This window comes from Carya illinoinensis, chromosome 15 (assembly GCF_018687715.1).
Source record: "Carya illinoinensis cultivar Pawnee chromosome 15, C.illinoinensisPawnee_v1, whole genome shotgun sequence".
NCBI lineage: Eukaryota > Viridiplantae > Streptophyta > Magnoliopsida > Fagales > Juglandaceae > Carya > Carya illinoinensis.
In genome coordinates, this window is record NC_056766.1 from 22,323,952 (window position 1) to 22,344,740 (window position 20,789).

General features: G+C 37.8%; 1 protein-coding gene across 3 annotated transcripts in view; it reads right to left on the bottom strand.

The window, feature by feature from the left end:
• Nucleotides 1–1,553: 1,553 nt before the first annotated feature.
• The window catches only part of LOC122295991 (myosin-15), a 45,363-nt gene continuing 26,127 nt past the window's right edge, over nucleotides 1,554–20,789 (bottom strand). For 2 of the 3 annotated variants that reach the window (XM_043105303.1, XM_043105305.1), the window contains exons 23-39: nucleotides 20,628–20,726; nucleotides 10,543–10,764; nucleotides 9,300–9,439; nucleotides 8,926–9,037; nucleotides 8,753–8,803; nucleotides 8,562–8,651; nucleotides 8,229–8,405; nucleotides 7,854–8,006; nucleotides 6,643–6,822; nucleotides 5,353–5,487; nucleotides 3,415–3,485; nucleotides 3,220–3,319; nucleotides 3,077–3,133; nucleotides 2,723–2,779; nucleotides 2,535–2,615; nucleotides 2,372–2,454; nucleotides 1,554–2,155 (exon numbers count right to left, since the gene is read on the bottom strand). In XM_043105303.1, the coding sequence (XP_042961237.1) occupies nucleotides 2,032–2,155; nucleotides 2,372–2,454; nucleotides 2,535–2,615; nucleotides 2,723–2,779; nucleotides 3,077–3,133; nucleotides 3,220–3,319; nucleotides 3,415–3,485; nucleotides 5,353–5,487; nucleotides 6,643–6,822; nucleotides 7,854–8,006; nucleotides 8,229–8,405; nucleotides 8,562–8,651; nucleotides 8,753–8,803; nucleotides 8,926–9,037; nucleotides 9,300–9,439; nucleotides 10,543–10,764; nucleotides 20,628–20,726 (1,932 nt within the window). In that variant the 3' untranslated portion in view covers nucleotides 1,554–2,031. The remainder of the gene's footprint in view (nucleotides 2,156–2,371; nucleotides 2,455–2,534; nucleotides 2,616–2,722; nucleotides 2,780–3,076; nucleotides 3,134–3,219; nucleotides 3,320–3,414; nucleotides 3,486–5,352; nucleotides 5,488–6,642; nucleotides 6,823–7,853; nucleotides 8,007–8,228; nucleotides 8,406–8,561; nucleotides 8,652–8,752; nucleotides 8,804–8,925; nucleotides 9,038–9,299; nucleotides 9,440–10,542; nucleotides 10,765–20,627; nucleotides 20,727–20,789) is intronic. The other variant, XM_043105304.1, reaches the window with a different exon arrangement.

Here is a 20,789-nt window from a genome sequence, read left to right on the forward strand (position 1 = left end):
ACTTGTTGGTGATTGCTAGTTTTTGTTCGTGGTTAGTTTTTGTTGCTGCTTGCTAGTAGTTGAGCTACTAGAGGACTTCTTGGTGGTTGCTAGTGCTGCTGCTTGTATTCCATTTTAGTGGTGCTTGAAATTTGTATTGCAATGAACTTGAAGGAATTTGTATTAAGTTTATGAATTTATATCAAAATCAACTTTTTGAAACTTGTATTAAATTAATTTTAATACATGGAATTTGTATTAAGTTAATGGCACAAACTATTTTTTAAATGTTAATATTTATTGATAATATTGGGCACATGTTATAATATGTGCTATTTTTTAGCACACGGGATTCATTTTTGGTGTATTATAAATTTAGTCATTTTTATGTATAAAATTGGTAAATTTGGATACATGAAATTTGTGTTTTTGGACATAGATTAAATGATGGAATTTGTAGTGAGTGCTAAAAGCAAAATCTATTTTTAAGAAAAAAAAAAAAGCAAAAATTAACAACAAAATAATAATATTACTATTATGACTCAGATGCATAATCTAATATGGGAGTTTACGACAAAGTCAATCTCCAAACAAGTGTTTTTGCATATACATAAACCAATGCCAATACTCTTACAAAGTATTGCTGCCTATTACACCCTTGAAAAAATGACTCTACAGTGGCCAACTAATTTTGTCACAGAATTTGGTGAGAATAATTTGAGAAGACAAGTCTTTTGAGAAGTATAGGTTAGGTATCAAAAGCTTAATTTCCCGTTAACCAACCGACATTTTTCTCTCAATTTTCCACCCTACCAAACACAAGGTTAACAATAATTTCATAAAATATATTTTCGACCAAGACAAACACAACAAAAATAGCTTCACAAATGAATTTGACCTCTTGATAGTTATTTCATGGAAAAATATAGTTGTAAGCACAATTGTGCACCAATGTGATGTGATTGGTCAAAAAGTAAATTTTATTCAAAAGTGTTAATTTAAATTTTAAGTATGAATAAATCAGTATTGGTACACAGATTAGTACGCAACTGTGCTTGTATATAGCAAAACTCTTATTTCATAGACATCAGTTTCACGTTGACAACATATATCTCCCAAATACAAAATTTCCATATATTTTTATAATCTCCCTTAAGGTGTATGGAAAGCATATCACGCACTGTTACCCAGAAATACAATATGATAATCATCAAACAAATTTAACGAATCCGCACAAAATACCTAAACAGTTCCATTCTTTCCATGCAGTAGGACTACATTAAGCAAAAATCATGATTTTTTTTTTTTTTTTTTTAATGAAGGGAAACCTCTTCAAGGCAGGACCTTTGGACCTACATCTGCAGAGTATACCCTGGTCCCATGCACCACACACTCGGAAGTTTCCCTACCCAAAACTGGTTAAATTGCTTTGGTTAAATCGCTGGCTTTCACTACGGATATGGCCCTAAATGATTGTTTGCACCCATGAATTTTAGATCCAAACTTGCCTCATGACAATAGTAGGAACATCTCCCATGGCATTTGGGGTTATATGTATTGAATGGCAATGATACTGAAATAACCAATGAAAGACTGCCCACCTTAAAAATGATATACAATATATTGCATATTTACAGCAAAAAACCAATTCTGTTCTAGAATTAATGTACGTAGAACAGAAAACTATATAATTGCACTTAGAATACAACATATAATTCCTGCGTTAATATATACAAACTTAAAAGGACAACTTCATAGAAAAAATAATGAATAAAAAGAAGCCTTCTAAGTGAAGAGAACAGTCATCCATTCCATCACAAGCCTGGATGGCTAGTTGCCAAACCAACAGTACGGAGGAGAGCTACTGATTCAGTAATCAGCAACAACTATCTATCTTATGACTAATTGCTTAGATTTCCTTCTGAATGCTAAGTAGGGAGAAAACCTCTGTCCTACGTGTAAAACAATCTCTAAAGCCTACAATGAATGCATATCAGGCTAAAATAAATGCTATACGGCAATTTTTGCAGCTTTGAGGATTGCAGAGATTATTTACTTTTGATGCGGGACGAGAAATTGTGCACAAGGATACTCGGACAAGAATGTTGGAAGTTCAACATCTGAAGTATCGATAGCAGGAATCGCAATATCTATATCTTCAGTAGAGAATGGAATGCTGTAATGTGAGAGAGAAATTTAGACTCAAGTATATAACGATGCGGCACAAAATTTATTAACCTAGTTGAAAAAAAGGCTTTGACAAACATTAAATTTTGGTAAAATAACATTTTTATCAAAAGGAGCGAATCATCCATTGCTGATTTATTTCTTTTTAACAACAATTATGTTATACATACACTGCCCATATAATTGGGACAGGCAAGCATATTACCTCAGATCATCATCCAGTAAGAAGGAATTAGAGGTCAAATTTTGATTGTCTCTGTTCAAGATTTCTCTCATTTGTGCAACCACCTGCAAACCCAAAGGATTCAAAGGCATACACAACTCATATTAACCAAATTTACTGAACTAGAATGGAAAATGAAACTTGCCTCGTTTGACACACTCTGAGTACCGTATTTGTCATCCCAATACATGGTACTTATTCGATAGATTTGCCTAACAGTTAATGCCTGCCCAAGGATCACAATTTCAATAATTTGTTTATGGTTCAAAATGGTTTTTCCAAGTTAAGAGAGGACAAAATGAAGAAATAGATGAAAGATATGTGACATATTACCGGACAAAGATCCTGCATTATCTCTTCCAAAGATTTTTTCCTTTTCTGATGTATTACCTAAAAAAATTCAGTAATACATTAAGACGTTGTTTGGTTACGCAGGACAGATGAGATGTGATGAGATGAGAAGTTTTGTTAAAAGCTGAATAAAATATTGTTATAATATAATTTTTTAATATTAGTTTTATTTTGGAATTTTAAAAAAATTGAATCATTTATTATATTTTGTATGGGAATTTGAAAAAGTTGTAATGATTATATGAGATGAGATGAGATAGTTTGGTTTTTATTATCCAAACCAGCCTAAATAACATATCTGCAAGCTTGTAAAATTAAAAAACCCATCACTTATACCAGAAACCCAACAGCTTGTCTAATATAATTTAGCTCATGCCAAGACGTTCCTGCAAACTACAGTTTAGAAAATTAATCAGGCCCTTAAACATATAAATTCAGCTACTGGAACGGCTCTCATGTCAAATCAAGATTGTATTTACCTCCTCTTTTGCACATACAATCCACTTCTCCAGTTCTGCTAGACCAGATTTCACATATTCTCCATTTGAAAATGTGCAACATTCACGTCGGAGGAGAAGACTACATCAAACCCAACCAAAGAAAAGGAATAACTCAATACACAAACTAATTATTCATCCGAGGACATAACAAACAACACAATAAACGATGATTACCTGTTGAAAAGTGAGATATTGATGAAAGAAAAAACCTGGGTAATTAGCTTACGGATGAAAAATGAGGGTACCTGAATGAGCATTTGTCAGAAGGCAAAAGAAACCAAGTTCTTAAATGCTGTACAAATGTCTTTATGATGCAAACCAAATTGTAGAAACTCTTCAACATCTAAACTTGTCTGACAAGTTTTAATATCCTTCACTTATTTTAGACACTTCCACATCACAACTCTGACATGCAACAGAAGCTGCCAAATATTTATTACTACAATTCTAACACTGATATTTGAAAAAGAGAAAAACTAACACAATCCAGCAGATTCCAAATCAGAAAAAGTGCAACACAACAGAGGTATAATGAGGGATAAGGCAGAGAAAAACTACCGTCCAGCAGATTCTAAATCAGAAAAAGTGCAAAGCAACAAAAGTTTAATGAGGGACAAGACAGAAAAACCAATACTGTCCAGCAGATTCTAAATCAGATGAAATGCAATGAAACAAAGGTTTCATGAGGAATGAGGCATTAGATCTATACACGCATTGACTTGGGACTTTTTTTTTTCCAAAAACGAAACAACCTTTAATTAATGCAGCAGTCTTCACAAAAGCTTTTCAGCCAAGCACAAATTGACTTATAATTTATGTCCATTTATGTCCATACGGAGCATGGCTTTATATATGTTAAAATAGAACCTTAATTGTTGTGTTCCTACTTATTTGTGTTGTTCCAAACCAAATATTTTGCTAAAATATTTTTTCAGCATTCCGCACCTGCTTGTCATTTTTTACAGGCAAAAGAGATTTTATTAATACTAATAGAAGAATAGGCATAGCTCAAGTGCACAAAGACATTACAAGAGAAAACTTCAAGCTAGAACTAGTATATGGAAACCATCTTCCACACAACTGCAATTTGCAAGATGCCATAGAGACCCCCTCCAGATGGCAAGAAGATTTATTGTCAGGATCTTCACCAAAGAAGTTCTCCATACAAAGAAGGCAACCTTAAGAGGCATCTCATTTATCCAAACACTTCTCAAAGGAAAATGATTATCATCCTGATTTGTGATGACCTCAGAATGAGAAAACAATGGAGAATTTTCCTTTCCTAGGAATCAAAATTTTATCTACCTCTTCGTTTCTTATTCCTATGGAGTACAGTAAGTTGAAGAATTATGAGTAAACGATTCCCAACTGATGATAAAATGCCACATTGGTTTGGGGGCAGGATGCCACCAGCAGGTACTCTCCCCAATCATCCCATCTCAGTGTACAATTGGAAAGCACCAACACCCTTGCTCCAATTTTATTTTCTACTGTGCCTCATCCCACACGTTGGACAGAACTTAGCTTAGCCATTTCTTCCAATTCAACAGACCATGCACAAAGTTCCTGAGATTGGGGAGTATGAGGGCTAGAAACTCCTGCCAAAAATACACCGACAAGCACTTGGTTAAATTTGCAATCTTTTGCTGCGTCACACATCTGCATCCTCCCTCACCAACATGGATTCCGGCAACAACACACTGCCTAGGCATCATTGCCAGCCGACAAACATTTCTGTGTGAACCAAGGGGGCTGCACAATCAACAGTGTTTGCAAGAAGACACGAGGTAGATTTCTGTTTGTATATTGATTGACCTGACATCATCAGTGATCATGTACATACCTATGTCTAAGGTTGATGCCCGTGCATAAAACATCTCATGTGAAAGATATGAAGACCATATTCAATCAAATTGTCTTTGTAAATAATTGTGATTAGTTCTTTGAACTACTGTTGTGCTAAAGCATGTTATCTAATACAAGTAGATATGGTGAAGAACAGACAGAAAGTGAAAATTATGCTCCCAGATGTGTTCATCAAATAGACAGATACAAACAATAAGCATATATAAAAAAACAATAATGACAAAGGGAACGTTGCTTTGAACATACATGATTGCAACGTAATCGACTCATAAGAGAATCCAAAAATTTGATGATATTGTCCCACTGACTACTAGGTAGTTGCTGAGGAACACCTCCAGGTGATCTAGATGATTTTCCAGCATGTACTCTTACTTTGGGTGCCTTAATAATTGACAAAAGATAAAAAGACGAATGTAAGAGGTGACTTGCAAGATTTTGCAGGTTATCATAATAACAAAAAAGAGAGAAAAAAAAAAGGCCAAGTAAAATCAATCGTATAATGTCAAGACTAAGCCTTGAAGAAACTGAACTCGTATAATGATAAGAAGATTTTTCCACCAGATTTCCTCAAAACATAAATAATACATTCCTGCAGATGTCCTCTGTCATTAAATAAAAAAATCAAAACTGCAAAACAAGCCAACCTAGCAATACGCTAAGGGATTGCTAAAAGTTTATTTTATGGGTAATGATACACTTACCACTCTTTTACCACTATTTTACCACTTATAGTGTATTTAATTTTTTATCATTTTCTTTTAAGTATTTTTTTAATATCCTTAGTCATTAAGAAAAAATTTTAAAATATATAATTTTAGTTATAGTCACTTGCTTAATCATTAAGTAAAAGAAAAATTTTTAAAAAAATTAAAAAATTAAAAAAAGTGGTAAAAGAGTGGTAAAATAGTGGTAAGGCTATCATTATTCATTTTTTTAATATCCTTAGTCATTAAGAAAAAATTTTAAAAATATATAATTTTAGTGATAGTCGCTTGCTTAATCATTAAGTAAAAGAAAAATTTTTTAAAAAATTAAAAAATTAAAAAAAGTGGTAAAAGAGTGGTAAAATAGTGGTAAGGCTATCATTATTCTTATTTTATAGCCTTCTAATAACCTAAACTTCTAAACGCAATTCAATTAACCAACTCAGAAAGATAAACTCATGTATGTGAATTAAAAAAAGGTAGCACATGTAGACTAATGTTAATGTAAACAACTAATGCATGTCAAAATATTTGATTTGGAGTAAAGCATATCAATAACACCGGGAGCTGTACACCTTAGTTTTGGGTGCTTTGTAAATCCATTACCTATATAAGATAATCACTATATGAAAATACTAACAAGTAATAGCCATTTGCAGCCATCATTTTAAACACAGTTTTCCATTTGCACTGAAACTGTCACTTAGATTATGTATTAAGCACCAAAAAATAAAAATGAGAAAACAAAATAATAATTAAAAAGATAGCTGACATATGACACACATTGGCACGTATCATTCTACATCAAATCTGACATAATGAGAACAATCACCTGAATGCATGAGCCCAATAGTGGAGATAATTCTTTTTTCAAATTGTCACGGATCAGACCAAAAATCTTCTCCACACAAGCAGTCAACTGTTGTTTGAATAGAATAGCAGGATATCTTGCTTCTATATGTGAAATGCCATCCTCAAATCCACCAATAAATTTGAAAGGAGATTTCAGACCCTAAGAAAACAGATTTATCTCATACAAAAATTATTCAGCATGTACAAATGGTACAGCAATATTGAAAACCAGAAACACACAAATCTCTATGCAAGAACTAGTTCAGGCAATGAGAGACAAAACTTGTCTTCATTCACCATTAAAGGTACATGAAGTTCTAAGCTAAACATAGAAAACTTACATTTACAAATACAAAATCAACTCTATAATACATATCTGTTATCCTAAAAAAGCATGTCAAACATTCGAGAACCAGCATGTCAATATCTTAAAAAAGAATAAGTGAATAATAGATAGCTTTAATCATTAGTAGAAAGACAAGCTACTAAGTGACTTATAGAAGTATCATGATATGCACATAATGGAGTAGCCAAAAATGCTCAAGTTTAGCCCCAGGCAATCACACTCTCTGCTTCTTTAAAATAAAAGAAGGCATATACAAATGGAAACAATTACAATACCTCAGTCTAAGCCATTAAAATGTGTATTGGTTGAAACCTACCCAGTTCAACCGTTCTTGTAAACTCTTTAGCCGGATGTGGTCTTTCTTGTCTTTACTGCAGTCCTTCCAACACCCAGCTCCCCCATCCCTCCTCTTCTCTTACATCCCTCCTCTTCTCTTACATCCCTCTCCCATGTCTTTTATAACTTTGTTTTCAATAAGTCATTTTAAATTTGGACTTATTAAAAAAACAAAAAACAAAAAAACAAAAAAACAAAAAATAAAAACAAAATACATTAAACATATCAACAAGCTAACAATTTGAAACCAATTTAGCAACAATTCTTTGTTGCTAAATTTGCTATACACACATAACTTAAACGCATACAAAATTTTCTATAAAGCCATGTTTGTCAAATATATATATATATATATACACACACACACGCATATATACACATAATCTCTTCCAGAAGATAATGTACTCATGAATATTCACCAATGTTCAATGTAAATATATGTATATGTAATCACGTAACTTAAACACATAAAATTTGCTATAAGGCCATGTTTGTCAGCATTAACTCACATGCCCAACCCTGCTAATTAACCCAGCAGACCCGGCAGAACGCTGAGTAGTTGTCGTCAGAAAACCATTGGATCTTAAATTTCTCTGCAGGAGGCATAAAAGTGCTGAGGCATTGGACAGCCAATATGGCAACGTAACATTCTCATCCCCGACCTGAAACAATGTTTTCATACCTCAGTTCACAAATCTTTGGAAGCAAATACATAAGATGAGCCCCACTCATCATTCTGGATTGATAAGATTCTAAAATAATTGTAGCTATCTAATCAAGTAAAGAAAACAAAATCCGTAAACCACATTGTAATATCAATCAGACTAATATCATCCCAGTTTATAAATAAGATTAAAAAATGACAATTGAAGCAAGTGAACCACCTTCAGGACTTCATTAATTCCCTCGATTATGAAGTCAAAAATTTGTGTCCGCTCAGACTCAAAAGCATGCCAGTGAAGAAGGCATTTATATATGATGCATGCTGCCAGCGGTTTACCATCTTTAAACCCCAAGTCTTCTTTAATACACCTTGAAAGGAATTCATAATTCTCCTGCACCTCAAATGTATATTTCAAGTCCCATGAGTGACAAGTAAAATTAAAATTTTCATTGTTTGGGAATGTTATCTTTCGAATAAACAATATTACTATGTCATCGGTTTACAGTAAGCTGCAAAATCTAAATAGGAAGGCTACAGGAAAAAGAGAGGAAACCTGGTGCCTCTCCACTGTTAATTTTGATCGTCGTGACTCAGACAAACCATGTGAAAATGGTGCAATTAGCTTTGTAGGTGTGGGTGATTCCTGCATCAATTACAACGTACATTGAAAGAAAAGCAAAATAATAATCAACATGATGCAATGTGGATCATCTTCAACAAAAACTGATATAGATGTTATCTTACAAACACAGGCTTCCGGTCATTTTGGTGAAGAACAAGCGCACCAGAGTATTTCTGCCCCATTTAGAAAATCACAGTTTTACAACAACGGTACATAGCCATACAAATAAACACACTGAAACAAAGCGGAAATACATTTGTTGTGAAACAGTTAATTAGATGCAAAACCCACTTACCTCTGAAAATGACTTTGAAAAACCAGGACGGCTGTGCTTTGGAGACACACTCAAAGCTTTTTGTCGTAGGACATGATTCTCATCCTCTAAAAGTGAGAGCTTCTCCTCAAGACTATAATTCAAATAAACAATGCAATCAATATAATCAGGATATAAGAACACAAAAACCATTCAAACTGAATAAACATAGTGGAAAAAAATAGTTAACATTATTGATGTCGAGAGTTTTTATAAGAGAAATGAGATAATGAACAAAAAGCACAAGAAGATAACAAAGTTCCAATCCAAAATTCTAGTTTTATCAAGCACCATAAACTGTGAATTAAAGTTTGAAAAAACATAATCAGAAAGGCTTCCATCAAATGAAATAAAACCTTTTAACATTCTGTTGGAGCTCAGAACACTTATGTTCAACTTCCTGCAGCTTTTCTATGCTTTCAATACCATCTTTTTTAGCCTTTACAAGCTCAAGCTCCAGTGCTGAGTTCTTCTTTTCCAAGGCATCCAAAGCACTCTGTCAGAAAACAAAGCAATTTTCATGGAAATATTTCTCCAAATGAAAGCAAGATATGGCATAACTGGAAAACAGGAAATGTGAGACTTATTGAGGATCCATGGTTGCGGAGCAACCCAATTTCCCCATGGTGGCCAGAACCCATCCACATGTGGTGGCTTTAGCCACCAGCCACCACAGGTGACTCTCAGAGCCTTTCTTCTTTTTTATTTTTTATTTTTATCTTTCCAGTTTTATAATTTAAAACTGTTTTTTAACTAAATAAATAAATTTATTATTTCATAAAGAACATTATTTTTTGAAGAAATAACTTGCCACGTGGCACTCTAAGATTGGTTCACGTGGCACTTTACAATTGGTTCGCGTGGTTTCTGTTAACGGTGATGAAAGGAAAAAGAAGGGAGTGTCCTATTTCTAATAAACGTGTACCACGGGGTTATTGCTTAATAAAGGCAAAGGTGCTAGATCAAAATAAGCCAAAACTCAAGGGGTGTCCCATAAAAGTTTTCTACTTTATATAATGATATGTACGAACTAGTACATGTGCATGTTATTTTGACCTAGAAATAATACTTTTGGCTCTAAAAATGATATTTGTGCTAAAACAATATACATTTGTGTCACAAAACCAACCATCCCAACATAAAAGGGCCAAATCAAATACCCCTATGAAACCGAACCGAACCAAAAATAACCATAAAACCCAATCAATTCAATTTTCTTGATAAACCAGTCGGTTTTGGTTTTGATTATTACAAAATCGACCAGTTCAGTTCAGTGCGGTTCGCCACTACGCTTAAAACCAAACCAAACCAATTACAGCCCTATTCATCATATGCCTAGATCACATGCTATAGACAGAAATATGGTATCAACTAATCCAGAAAAATATAGTCAAAATCATAAGCAAGCACCATCATGCGCTGCTTTCATTTGAGTTAACAAATTGTTTAGTAATTTAATCAGGCTTAAATGGCTCAACGATAATCCTCAATGGCAATACAAAGTATTTGGAAGGACCAACTTTTGCAGGAATGCTCATCTTAAAAAAGGAACCATTAGGGTAAGTAATGAGGAAGAAATCAATCAAAAACATGACTTACTTTTAAAAATGAATTTTCCTTTCGCAGTTCAGCTGTTCCAATGAGTTCTCTTTCCAAAGCAGATTTCTCTTTCATCGAAAACTCCAATTGACTGTGCAGCACTGCATTCTTGTTGCACTCATTGATTGTGGCCAATTTAGCCGCATCTAGTTCAAGGTTCAATGATTCCACTGTTTTCTGAAGTTTTGAAATTTCTACCAACTTGGACTCTTCATGAGAAACCTGCATTCCAAAGTACTCACAGTAAGGATTGTACTTCTAATCAGCCACATGATCCGTCAACATAAAATCATATGGTCTAGTACAAAAAAAATAGGGAAATAAGTTGGTTATGGCAACGCTAAAAAATACTATCATGTATTCATCTACTGGCCTTTTCCAAATGGATTCTCTTTTTTGAAAGGAATAATTACAAAATCAGTAGGTTTTCACGTTTTCCAAATCAAGGCCTAAGTTTTCAGCTTTTGCAAACTTGATACTTGAACTTCCAAAAACTCGCAATTAAGTATTTCTGTCTATCTCCCATTACAAAACTGTCAAAACTAATGGAGAAATGCCACATGGCATACTAATGAATTGTCGATTTGCTAACGTATGGCGTCAATGTGTCATGTCAGCCAATCAAACGGCAATCTCCAGTTAGGTTTTATCAATGTTATGGAAGTTGAAAAACTAACAGAGAATTTCCACATGTTGATTTTCAATTGGCTAATGCATGGCATCAATATGCCATGTCAGCCAATCAAATGGCAATCCCCCGTTAGCTTTTGGATAGATTCCCAAGTGAATGTTTGGGAGAGAGCAAGCTTCAACTGGCAATGACAGAATTCTCTGAATGTATTTTTTACTTGAACTTGGTGGACCTTCCGCCTATGGGGGGTACAATCACGTCGTCTCAATTGGATAGATTTTTGGTCTCACCGGAATGGTAAAGTCATTATCCAGATGTACGTCAAAAGAGACTGCCCTATCTCTGTTCGGATCATTTCCTATCTAGTTGGATTGTGGAGGTCTCCAAATAGGGCGTCGGTACTTTTAAGTTCAAAAATATGTGGCTGAAAATTGAAAGCTTTGTGGACAAGATCAAGCAATGGTGGTCCTCATATCGGATACATGGTACCCATAGCTTCATATTAGCAGGTAAAATGACAGCTCTAAAAATAGATTTAAAGTTTTGGAATATTCAATCTTTTGGTGACATAGGGGAATGCAAGAAAGTCAAGTTGGAGGAGATTCAGGAATTAAAGAGGATACAAGAGGAAAGGGTTCTCTGCCAAGAAGGGCTATCTCGAAAGACAAAGTTGGATTGGTAATATATCTATGATTACTACCTTTATCAAATTCTATTTTTAATTTATAAACAGGAGTGATCTTAAACTGTTTAGAGGGGATTATCTTATTAGAGGAGATTTCTTGGTGCCAAAAATCAAGAGCATTATGATTGAAAGAAGGGAATTGAAGCATGAAGTTCTTCCACAGAATTGCTAACTCGCACAGGAGAACCAATACCATTGAGATGCTGAAAATAGATGGCTTGGAATGTAAGGCGGGCAAGGTGATTCATGAACATGTTGATTTTTTTGAACATTTGCTTACAAAACAAGACGGGTGGCGACCAACGCTTGATGGCCTCAATTTTGAGTCTATTGAGCAGCATGATGTTTCTTGGTTGGAGAGGCCATTTGAAGAGGCGGAGGTATATGAAGTGGTGAGGAAAATGGTAAAAGACAAGACACCAAGTCCAAACGATTTTCTATGGGCTTCTTTCAAACATGCTGGGAAGTAGTGAATGAGGATCTAATGAAGGTGTTCCCAGGAACTGTTCTTGGTCGGCAAGTTTGAGAAAAGCCTTAACGCTACTTTTATTGCATTGATACCTAAAAAAGTTGGGGCATCGAAGGTAAAGGAGTTTTGAATGGGGTATACAAAATAATCCACAAGGTGCTTGCAAATCGCCTACAAGGATCCTTTGCAAAAGATTGTTACAATCTACGACTAAGGGAGATATTGGAGAAGATTGTTACAAAACCTCAAAATGCATTTGTAAGGGGCAGACAAATCCTAAATGCAGTTCTTATCGCTAATGAATGTCTGGATAGTAGACTAAAAGCTGGCACTACATGGATCCTTTGCAAGTTGGATATGGAGAAGGCCTACAACCATGTTAACTGGGACTTTTTACTATACCTACTTGAGAGGTGCAGATTTGGGGAGAGATGGAAGTCGTGGATTAGATGGTATATATCAATGACGAAAATTTTAGTTTTGATAAATGACAGTCCAGTTGGCTTTTTTAGTAGCACCCAAGGTTTAAGACAAGGGGACACGTTGCCTCCTCTTCTCTTTGTCCTTGTCATGGAGGCGCTTAGCAAAATGATTTCAGCACTGGTTATTAATGGCTTTATGGAGGGTCCCAACAAGGATACTATTAACATTTCTCATTATTGTTCACATATGATACATTAATCTTTTGTAAGGCAGACCAAAACCAGGTTCGGACACTAAAGGCCCTCCTACTCTGTTTTGAAGCAGCGTCCGGTTTGAAAGTGAATTTTGACAAATCAGAAATGGTGCCAATTTGAAGTGTTAACAACATAAGGCAGTTGGTTAGCACGTTGGGATGTAAGGTTGCCTCTCTCCCCATGGAATACCTTGGCCTCCCATTGGGGGCTGCCTCAAAAGCTATTCCAATATGAGACACGGTGATCAAGAAGATAGAGCGGAGATAGAGTTCGCTGTCTAATTTACCTACTTCCTGTTTCTATTCCCTTTTCCTGCAAGTGTGGCAACCCAAATTGAAAAACTTCAACATGATTTCTTGTGGAATGGAGTGGGAGATGAATTCAAATTCCGTCTAGTCAGTTGGGACAAGATATGCTCCCCAATCTCCTCCAGTGGGTTAGGTATTAGAAATATGAAAGTTTTTAATCGGATGTTACTTGGAAAATGGTTGTGGAGATATAATATGGACAGAAGCAAAATGGAAGACGGCGATTGAGTGCAAATACAGACTTTTTTTTTGGGGGGGGGGGGGGGGGGGGGGGGGGGGAGGGGGGTGGTTGTACTAGAGACGCATGTGGGGCTAGGAGTTTGGAAGCACATTAGACGAGGATAGGGGGTCTTTCCTCAACATACAAAATTCGTTCTAGGCGAGGGCACTAGGATTAAATTCTGGAGCGACATATGATGTAGAAATAGCACTCTAAAGGAAATATTTCCTTCTGTGTTCTAGGTGGCATGTGAAAAAGAAGCTTCAGTGGTTGATCTCATGGTGATATCGAAGGAACAAGTCCAATAGAACATCAATTTCAATAGGGCGGCCCAAGATTGGGTAGTGGGCAGCTCTGAGAATTTTTTCAGCCCACTGTATTCCATAAAACCGAGCAACCAGCGAGCTGATGTGTTGTGGTGGATACCGGCTGGGTAAAGGTAAATTCTCGATGCACTCTTTCTATAAGTCTCACACACTCGCCGAATAATCAGCTTGGGTTATGCCCGCTACAATGACCCTATTGGCAAGATGGACAAATTTGAGAGGCATTCAACAAATCAAAACTGTGGAGAAGATGGTCTCAAAATGTATTATGTGGTGTCTATGGCAAGAGCACAACGAACGGACGTTTGAAGACAAGGAGCGCACAATAGATGAATTAAGAGCTTTGTTTACTAGAACTCATACATGGGCCATAGCTGTAGACTTTAATGGCCTCGACTTTCATGGCTTTCTTGTCTCTATTGCTTCAACATAGATAGGGCATACATTTGTATATCATCTTGTGTACTCAGGCTATGCCTATCATTATTCAATAAAAATGTTTACTTATCAAAAAAAAAAAAAAAAAGCTTTTATCAATGTTATGAAAGTTGAAAACCTAGGCCTCGATTTATATCAGCCTTAGGAATTAAGTTTTTTTCATCCTTTTCAAGATAGGGCTATTATTTTTTTTTATCGGTAGTTAGGGTTCTTTTTTTTTTTGTTTTGATAGGTAAACGGTAATATTAATAAGAATAGGCAAAGCCCAAGTATACAAGATATATTACAAGAATAAGACCTATCTAGATCACTACAGCAGAAAGAAGAAAATTGTGTACATTTTGGCCATTAAAGTCTAACGTATTGGCCCAAAGAAGTAAAGTAGTGAAAAAAAGGGAGCGAAGCTCCTCTAGTGTCCTCTCCTTATCTTCAAAGGTCCTTTCATTGCGCTCTCGCCAAATACACCACATGATGCAGCTAGGAATCATCTTCCAAATTGCATTAACCTGTGGGAGTCCTCCCGGTGTCACCCAACAAGCCAAAACGTCCACTACCGTAGCAGGCATCACCCAGTTCAACCCAACTCTGCTGAATACTTCACACCACAAAGCTCTAGCTGTCTCACAATGTAACAAGAGATGTTCCACTGACTCACCGGCTTTCTTACACATACAACACCAGTCCGCAATAATAATCCGACGCTTCCGGAGGTTGTCGGTAGTCAGAATCTTCCTCAGGGCTGCCGTCCAAGTGAAAAAGAGTGCTTTGGGAGGTGCCTTATTCCTCCATAATTTTTTCCAAGGGAAGTGAGAGTTTGGTGAAGCTATAAGGGTCTTGTAGAAAGAGCTTACCGAGAAAATTCCTTTACTCGCAGGTGTCCACCACAATTTATCATCCCGCAAGCCATTTAGTTTCCAAGAGTAAAGTAGGCTGAAAAAAGCCTCAAAACAATCAATTTCCCAATCTTGAGCTGCTCTACTGAAAATAATGTTCCAATGAATTTGGTCTCCTGACCGAATTAAAAGGTCCTTCACCGAAGCATCTGGCTCGCAAGCCACTCGGAACACAGCTGGAAAGGCCTCCTTCAAAGCCTTCTCCCCACACCAGATATCCCTCCAGAATTTTATACAAGTCCCATCCCCCACCATGAATCTAGAGTGATTAGCAAACACTCCTCATCCCTTTCTAATGTGTTTCCAAAGTCCCACCCCATGAGGCTCAATCCCCTCTCTAGTACACCAACCCCCCCATGTTCTGCCATGCCTGCAATCAACTACTAGCTTCCATAGAGCTTCTGGTTCCATATTGTATCTCCAAAGCCATTTACCAAGAAGTGCCCGGTTAAACGTTCTTAAATTCTTTATTCCCAACCCACCTGATTGGAGTGGTCTGCACACCTTATCCCACCTGACTAGGTGGAACTTAAACTCCTCCCCCATCCCACTCCATAATAAGTCCCTATAAAGTTTTTCAATGCGTGCCGCCACACACGCAGGTATAGGAAATAATGACAGAAAATAGGTTGGTAAGTTTGAAAGAGTACTTTTAATAAGAGTCACACGACCTCCTTTCGACAAATACAGTCTCTTCCATCCTGCCAGTCTTCTTTCTACTTTCTCAATGACCGAGTCCCAAATGGGTAAGGATCGTGAGGTAGCTCCCAACGGTAATCCCAAGTAAGTCATGGGGAGCGAAGCAACCTTACAACCAAGAGTGCTAGCCAACTGTTGAGTACCACTGACTCTCCCTACTGGCACTAACTTTGACTTATCAAAATTCACTCTCAAACCTGAGGCAGCTTCGAAGCATAAAAGGGCCTTCAATGCCCTAAGGTGTTCATCTCTGCTTCACAGAAAATTAACGTGTCATCTGCAAAAAGCAAGTGAGAAATAGAGATAAGGCCATTGTTCACGTCACCCACTGAAAATCCAGTCATAAAGCCATGAGTCACCAGAGCCGTTAACATCCTACTTAGAGCCTCCATGATGATAACAAAGAGAATGGGGGACAAAGGGTCTCCTTGTCGTAAACCTCGGGAACTATCGAAGAAACCCTCCGGGCTGCCATTGATCAAAACTGAGAATTTTGCCGTTGAAATAGACCATCTGATCCACATACACCATTTCTCCCCAAAACCACATCTCCGCAACAAATACAGGAGGAAGTCCCAATTAACATGATCATAGGCCTTTTACATATCTAGCTTGCACATAATCCAGGTCAAACCAGATTTCATTTTACTATCCAGGCATTCATTAGCAATTAACACAGAATCCAGAATTTGTCGACCCCTTACAAAGGCATTTTGGGGTTTTGAAATTACCTTGCTTAAGACTTCTCCTAGTCTATTAGCTAGAACCTTAGACAAGATTTTGTAGATCCCATTAATGAGACTAATGGGTCTAAAATCTTTCACTTTCGAGGCCCCATATTTCTTTGGAATAAGAGCAATGAACGTAGAGTTTAGGCTTTTCTTAAATTTCCCTGCGGAGAAAAATTCCTTAAAAACATTCATGATGTCCTCTTTCACAATCTCCCAACATGTTTGAAAGAATCCCATGGAAAAGCCATCAGGTCCAGGTGCTTTATCTTTCCCCATTTTTCTAACAACTTCAAAAACCTCATCTTCTTCAAAAGCTCTTTCTAACCAAGATGCTAATTGAGGCTCAATCGAATCAAAACCGAGCCCATCCACAACTGGTCTCCATCCCTCTTGTTCGGAAAATAAATTTTCAAAAAAACTCACCACATGTTCCCGGATCACCTGAGCATCTATGCAAGCTCTACCATTGATTTTTAGCATATCAATGGTATTATTTCTCCTATGTGAGTTAGCCACTCTATGGAAATACTTCGTACTTCGGTCCCCTTCTTTTAGCCAAAGGGCTCTTGACTTCTGACTCCAGGAAATCTCTTCTAAAGATAGAATCCTTTCCAATTCAGACCCCAGCTCTGCCTTACGCGCTAATTCCTCCGGGGTGAGGACTCTAGCTGCAATGATACTATCAAAGTTCTAGATCTCCTCCACCATGGTTTTCTTTCGTAGCCCTACATCTCCAAAGATTTGAACATTCCAAAGCTTTAAGTCAGTCTTTAAAGCTTTTAATTTGGCTGCAAAAATATAAGATGGAGTACCCTGAAACTGATAAGAAGACCACCAACTTCTGACCCTATCCATGAAACCCTCACTTTTGAGCCACATGTTTTCAAACTTGAACGAACGCTTACCGCCTCAAATACCGCCTCCATCCAATAAAATGGGAAAATGATCTGAACAAAGGCGTGATAATCTCTTTTGAGACACCTCTAGATAGTGACGCTCCCAGTCCGGCGATATTAGGAATCTATCCAAACGGGACCAAGTCTGGTTATTCGACCAAGTGAAAGGGCCACCTACAAGAGGGAGATCCACCAAGTTCAACTCAAAAATGACATATGAGAATTCAGACATGGCTGAGCTTAGACGACTGTCTCCCGATCTTTCGCTCGGAAACCTAATGACGTTAAAGTCACCGCCTATGCACCAGGGGAGATCCCACCAACTATGTAAGCCTGAAAGTTCTTCCCACAGAAGCCTTCTGATGTTATCAACATTTGGCCCATAAACACCTGCAAAAGCCCACAAAAAGTTATCTTCTACCGTCTTAAAAGAGACGGCCACTAAATATTCTCCTATGAACTCCTCCATTTTCTCCACCACCCTTTTATCCCACATCACAAGAATACCCCCTGAGGCCCCAATCGACGCTAGATATATCCAATCTACGTATGGGGAGCTCCATACACTTCTCACTAATCTTCTGGTCACCAACTTTAATTTAGTTTCTTGTAAGCAAACTATATCCGCCCTCCATTGTCAAAGTAAATTTTTTATGTGAAGACGCTTATTGGGCTCATTCATCCCCCGGACATTCCAAGACACAATTTTTGGCTTCATAAAGAAAATACTGTACCCTTTCCTTTACTCCTATCACGACTTGAGCTCCCCTCATTCAGAGACCAATTAAGTCTCTTGAGCTCCCTCTGTTTCTTGGAACCAAGTTTCTTTGATTGTGCATGGCCCGCCTCTATGGCCGTAAGAAGTGCCATAAACTGATCTTCATAGCCCACACATTTCATTCCCACAACGTGTTGGATGTCCTTAATCTTTTTGAAAACCCAGTCTGACATCTCAAACTCGCTGGGTAAAACACAGTTTAACGGAAAAGGATTCCTATCCCCATCATCAGAGTCATCCCCAACCAGCTTAAATCCTCCCCACTCAATCGCCTGACCCACACTGTTCTCAACCTCAACAGAAACCAGTTGAGAATTAGGGACCACACTGATAACAGAGTCATCCCCAACCAGATGTACAAGCTCTTCACAGTTTGTAGCCCTCTCTTCCTCACCTTCCAAACACAGATCCAGATGTTCCTCCGAGGCTATGGGGCCCACCACAGGGGAAACATCTTCAAAAATCTGTGGAGTCACTTTCGAAAAACTGTGGGAGTCACGGGACAGATCAACCGTGGGAGAGGAGGAGTCCAGTTGTGCGTGCGTTGAGTCATAACTCAAAATCGGGATGTTCTGTGCGTGAGGGAGCGATAGAGATTCAAGCACTACACCGGGGGTCTCCATCGGTCTAATCTGTGTCTCTGGATCCCGAAAAAAGAAGTAAAATGCAAGTTTTCAACTTGCTCTGCATCTCGTGCCGGAAGAATTTGCTCTACCAAGCTCGCCGGCACCGTCTGGTTCGCCTGAGAGAGGTGCGCCGATGAACCCATTTTTTCCGGTCCACTTTCTGTCAACCGAGAACTGCTTATCAGGTCTAAACCCGCTAGTCCATGACCCGGCACCCCGACAGGCTTCATCCCTCCGATGGACAGGCCTTTGGGTGGGGCTGGGCTCACGTGTTGGGCCTTGGAAGGGCCCGAGGCTTGCTGGCCTAAACAGACTTGAAGAGCCTGTGACTGGCCTTTGGAAAGGGCCAGTTCTTTAAACAAACCCGACGGGCCTGCTGAATGGCCCAAGCCCACTTCACATACACTACTTTCCTGCAGGCACCTTTTTAATACAGCCATATTAGACTGTAGGACACTCACCTGCTTCTCCATCTCAGCAATAGCGTGCAACAGAGTTCCCATTAATGGCCCCGACATACCCCTGCTATCAATCACACCCTCATGATCTTTACCAACATCAGAAAGATCTCCTGCCAATTTTGTGATTTTTGGCCCTCGAGATAGCGCCTCTTTGTACGAAATGGTGCGGTGCTCTTGCAGCTGAGGTAAGGCCCTCCCTGCGTTTCTTCCTCTGTTTTTTCCTCCCGGAACAAAGTGCAATGCCGATAAATCCTGTAACATCTCCCCAAAATTCCTCCAGCCTTCTCCCTTGCTTCCTTCAGGAATAACAATCAGACCTCAGCGTTTTACTTGGCCAAATTCCGAAATAGAGAAAAATCTCCCATAAGAGTTCCTCTTGCCTCTGGATCACCAAAACCTGAGGCCCTCTTCTCCTTGTTTTGATGAAATTTGCAGGTCCTGCATCAGCTATGCCTGCTTTAAACATGGCAGCCAACCATCCCATAGAGGCTTGATCCAAAGAGATATAGTTTACTGCCCGACAACTACTCTCAGTGCACCTCCACCACCATTCATTCAACTTCTTAAACTCAAGGCATTTTTGATCTATAAGAATATTCCGACTCGATTCCATAATAACAGCCACACTAGAACAAGCAGAAAAACTGACAAAAGCGTGAAAAAAGGCTAAAAAATCATCCCCGGCGAGAAGGGCCAGAGTTGATAGAGTGGGGGGAGAGGGGTGTACGGAGAGAAAACATCACTAAAAAAATTTTACCAAGTAACATAGATAATGAGACCAAAGATTAGAAACTGTTAGCGTTCTTATATACTTCCCACGTACTGCCATTTCACCTGTTCCACTTTACAAACTTTAACCAGTAATAGATCATCAAAACCCATTATTAAATGCTGACTGCCAATATTGTGAAAACATTATTATTGGCTACGACAACAATTAAATTACCAATCCAGAAAACAAAATGCATCCAACAAAATGTATCTTTTTTTTAGTCCCTAAGCCACTACATCATATATTAGCTATATCTTTAAAGATTGTCAGACATTTAGATTCATACACATGTTACAGAAATTGGAACCAAGAGAACATTTCCATCTAACTTTTGAAGTGACTCCATTGCTAACAAAGTACCCAGATAGATTTGCAGAAGCAGAACAGCAATAGGACTTTCTGATACGAACTTTTCAGATACTGACAAAAGTCAAGGACTCATCCAAAACAAAAATATTGAAATCAAAATCAATACCCGCAATCTTTTCTCAAGCTGCAACCTCCATGTGAAGTCTTCTAATTGCTTCTCGAGTTTACTTTTAGCCAACCGCAAGGCGCCAGCTTCATTAGCCTCCTGCAAAAATGAATGAACAAAAGGCTGAGAACATATAGAATTGATGATTGTATGGCATTACTT